The sequence below is a fragment of the Frankliniella occidentalis genome, unplaced genomic scaffold (genome assembly GCF_000697945.3).
Source record: "Frankliniella occidentalis isolate FOCC.00 unplaced genomic scaffold, Focc_3.1 Scaffold191, whole genome shotgun sequence".
Classification (NCBI taxonomy): domain Eukaryota; kingdom Metazoa; phylum Arthropoda; class Insecta; order Thysanoptera; family Thripidae; genus Frankliniella; species Frankliniella occidentalis.
Window position 1 is genome coordinate 162636 of NW_026267317.1, and position 4232 is coordinate 166867.

A 4232-nucleotide genomic window follows, 5' to 3' on the forward strand; every position below is an offset into this window, starting at 1 on the left:
TGGCATTCGGATACGCTGTCGGGATCAAGTTATTTAGTGTGACGTCACGTCGACCAGGCAATGCGGCGGCAGGGCTCGGCTCTGCTGGCCCGGACTCTGCTCGTCGTGGCTCGGCTAAAGTTGCTATACGTCACGACGTCACTCGGAACGACGGTCAGCCGAGCGCATATCGATGCGGAGAGCTGCGCCGGTGGCACGCGTTCGCCTCCCGCTATCGGCGTCAACTTTTGTTATGAAACTCTAATCATGGAGCACAAAGACGGACGGAGTGGGATTGGTATAGATTCAAGGCCAGACAGTTCTAAATATTTCAATCGTTAAATGCTCTAGCGATCAATGTCTATCGGGCATTAAAACAAGTACGAAAATAAGACACAATAATCAAGTACTGTACTGGTCTTGAATCAAGAACGCCGTTTTCTGGGTGTGGGAAAGCACGCATGCTCAAGAAATGGTCAGCTTTGGCCATCGTAGTGAATTCTGTGGAAGGGGCCACAGCCATTAAAGACGGGAAACAGTGGAAAGCTGTAAGATATGATTTCAACAAGTTAAAATGCTGTTTTAATTATTTTTTTGTTGTCTTTATCTGGGAGGTTATGACTTATTTTCTTTCCAGGCTTGGAATGGTATGAAAAGTCGAGCCAGGGCGGCGTACCGCAAAGTAGTTAAACCGATCGTCCTCTCTGGCCTACCTATTCCACCACTTGACGAAGTGAAGATGACTAACGTGAACTACCGGAAAGTGTTATATTTGATCGGAGTTCCTGAGGTACGTAATAGTTGTGCCTGTTGTGTGTTCATGTAGCACAACAATGTTTCACCTATCAAACAAATTGTCATCTCAATTGCAGATTGATGATAATGGGGGAGATGTGCCTGTAGTTTCTTTCAGCAACAGTGACTATATGTCGTGTTTGCAGATTTGTGATGCAGCTCTCAATATCATAAATGTTGATGCTAGATGGCGTGGGTCTGTGACTGACAACTTGATTTGGCAGGCATCACCTGCGCGACAAGTAGTGGAACAAGCTTACTGGAATGATAGGTGCTGGTTGCTGGGTAAGTTCATTACCCAATTCATACCTTTCTCAAGATAATGTTCTATCACCAGGTCGCTATAACCTTTGCTTGTATGTTAATTTCCTGTCTAGGTGATAATGGTTATTTCACCGCTCCATGGCTCCATGTACCAGTCATAAATGCACCACCTGGAACACCAGAATTTATTTACACCCAGGTTCACTGCCGTGCCAGAAATGTTGTTGAGAGGTGTATCGGTGTCCTTAAGAGTAGGTGGAGGTTGCTTTGTTCTGATCGTTGTATAAATTACAAAGATGCAGCATATGCAGGCCAAATGATAAATGCCTGCTGCGTTTTGCACAACTTTTGTAATGAGAACAGGGTTGATCCACCCGCTCCTTTAATAGAAAATAATGTTGATCATGGGGCTGAAGTAGAACCACCACCTGAAATGCCCTTCGATGTTTATCGGCTAGGTCAGCAAGAACAGCAATTTTAAATAAATTTTGCCAATCAAAGACATGCTCATAACAATATTGTTAATGCTTTGTATGAAGTGTGTTGTGTAGAAAATGGTTGCCCAATTTGTGAAAACATGTAAATTTGATTTTATCCTGTTAAATGTAACTCATGTGTGTTAAAGTAATCTGTAACAAGATATGTAAACGTTGCATGCTTTGCATGCTAATTCCACCAAAGTTTGATGTCAATATAAATGAAAAGTTTTTCATTATCTACTTTTATTCATACCTGAAAATGGCAATAATACACAGATCTAAACAGAAGATAATCTACCTGAAAATGGCAACTTAGAACTTGTGGCAAACTTGAAAGAATTAAATCAGAATATAAGTGACAAACAAAAGAGCTGCAATAATACACATCTAAACACAAGATAATCTACCTCGAAATGGCAACTTGGAACTTGTGGCATACTTGAAAGAATAAATATAAGTGACAAACAAAATAAACGAAGAGCCACGCAACAATACACAGATCTAAACACAAGATAATCTACCTGAAAATGGCAACTAATTGAACTTGTAGCATACTTGAAAGAACTTAAATGACAAACAAAATAAACAAAGAGCCACAAGCATTGAAAGAATTACTCTTGTTAGATAGTTAACAACAAAAAAACAAGTCAAGCTAAATTGACTTGTCATTGACTTCAAATCCACAAAAGTAAACTTAAAATAGGTCACAATTTAAAAATATAGCTTTACAAATGAACATTAAGATAAAAAATAAATGAGCCTATTAAACATTATCAGTTCTAAATGGATAGCAAAGGGTCAAAGCCAAAATTGAAGGGAGTAGAGCTAGATCTTTCCTAAAGACGTTTCAGGGCTTGCATAGATCTAAACACGAGATAATCTACTCCAGAAGAAGTGCTGATTGCATAACTTTGAGAAGCACTTCCAAATTGAGTTTGAGGGTGCGACGCAGTTCTGAAGAAATTTCTGTTCTGAAGATTTTACCTGAAAAGCGAAAGATGTATAAAAATACAGTCTCACAAATAACAATGAGTTTCAGATTTAAACCTTACACATTACCTTTTTGGACATGATAAGCGACTGAGTCAGGAGTCTGCAAAGAAAAAAAAACAGATGTTTGAACAGTCTTAACTGCATACTGGCAGGTACCAAGGCTAATATAAAGTGTACATAGTAGTTTGTCACTTTCATCAATTCAATTTTTTAGCTTTAAAGTTTGCACGCAAGATTCCTGGGATTAAAATAAACTTAGAAAGCTCCACTAAGATTTCTTAGAAGCATTCACTGGAAAAACTAATATGACCAGCCCTTTTTTTGTAGTTTTTCAAGTGTAGTCAAAAGGGCTATAGATTGACACAGGGGTTTTTGGATACTATCCAAAACATTTTTTTTGATTAACACCATGTCTTTTTTTCCACTCAATAACGTACCATGAATATTTTTCTTGTTAAATGATGTTAATTTGAGGTCAATATCAACTTTTATCCTAAATTATGCAGAAGGCCCACTCAAACACTCTTTAACCCCCTTAACAAGATCATCACAACAAAAACTTGAGGGAAGCCAACTTACATCTGAATGGTTGATGACTGTTGGTGAGGAATCCTTTTCAAACCAAACAACTTGAAGCTTCTCCACCGTCTTCACATTGACAAGAATCTGTAAAATTATTGTATATTTAAAAACTAACAAAAGGTTGAAGGCAGGCACAACTCCTTTTACTACTATTACACTCACATCTAGAGACACTGCACCAACCTCTTCCTCATCCAATGCATTGCCATGAATCTGCAAATGAAACTGTACAGTAGACGTATTGTAACAACACAAAATACATGGAAGTAGCACAAAATTATACCTCGGCTTCTCCCACTCCAACCTCGAATTGCAAATGTAGATTATTATTATTCGGAATGTTACCCTGAATGAATTGATTGAGGAGCAAGTCTGCATCAGGAACTATGGGGGGTGCAACCTGTTGCTGCCTCTCTAGTTGAGGTGCAATCTGTTGCTGTTGCTGCCTCTCTAGTTGAGGTGCAACCTGTTGCTGTTGCTGCCTCTCTAGTTGAATCTGAAAAGGTATACAGAGATTACTTATTTACGATGCAAAATGTTGTGGGAAGGAAAGAACTTTCACATTTAAAAGGGAGCCTGACCTTTAACGGGCAAGGGCATCAGCTGCCCACAGCAGCAGTTATTCCTGTTAAACCGAGGACCCTTTTGTATAGCTTGCTGATTGCCAGACCCGCTACATCCACATCTGGGCCCCCACCTGTACCATTCCTGTATGCCGACATGATTCGTAGACTGGTTCGTGGCCTGCTTCTTAAACCAACCCAGGCCTGAAAGACAACCATAGAAATAATAATTCTCATGATAATAATAACAAAGGCACATTCAGTAAAGAAGAGAATTCTTACCAATCTCCATTGTTCTCCATCTTTTGTCACTGTGGCACCAGGCACACTGTTCACAATGGCAGCAATATCCTCCCACTTCTGGTGGGTTCGTTGCACGCCTCCAGGGGCAAGAAACTGCCCATGCAAAATTTCCTTGTCCATGGCAATTAGGTCGATTAGAGTATTCCACTGGTCATCAGAGGGGCGAGCTAAAATAACAAACCAAATATTATAATACATTTATACTGGAAAACAAATTTAATTCAAGAATACCAGCACAGGACAACGAGCATGGTGTAATTGTCAGAGTGAGGCT

General features: G+C 39.6%; 1 protein-coding gene across 1 annotated transcript; it reads left to right on the forward strand.

Annotated features, from left to right (window-relative positions):
- The first annotated feature begins 622 nt into the window (after window positions 1–622).
- On the forward strand, window positions 623–1653 carry LOC127750449 (putative nuclease HARBI1). The gene is made up of 2 exons (XM_052272151.1): window positions 623–1059; window positions 1152–1653. Exons 1-2 carry the CDS (start codon window positions 813–815, stop codon window positions 1517–1519), a joined length of 615 nt encoding a protein of 204 aa, XP_052128111.1. The 5' UTR covers window positions 623–812; the 3' UTR covers window positions 1520–1653.
- Window positions 1654–4232: the final 2579 nt, after the last annotated feature.

What these genes read in the sequence shown, in the direction of transcription:
- LOC127750449 (XM_052272151.1), top strand. Translation starts at nt 813, where the DNA reads ATGTTTCACCTATCAAACAAATTGTCATCTCAATTGCAGATTGATGAT. An exon ending in TGATAGGTGCTGGTTGCTGG is followed by an intron (nt 1,060 to 1,151) that starts GTAAGTTCATTA and finishes TTTCCTGTCTAG; the next exon opens with GTGATAATGGTTATTTCACC.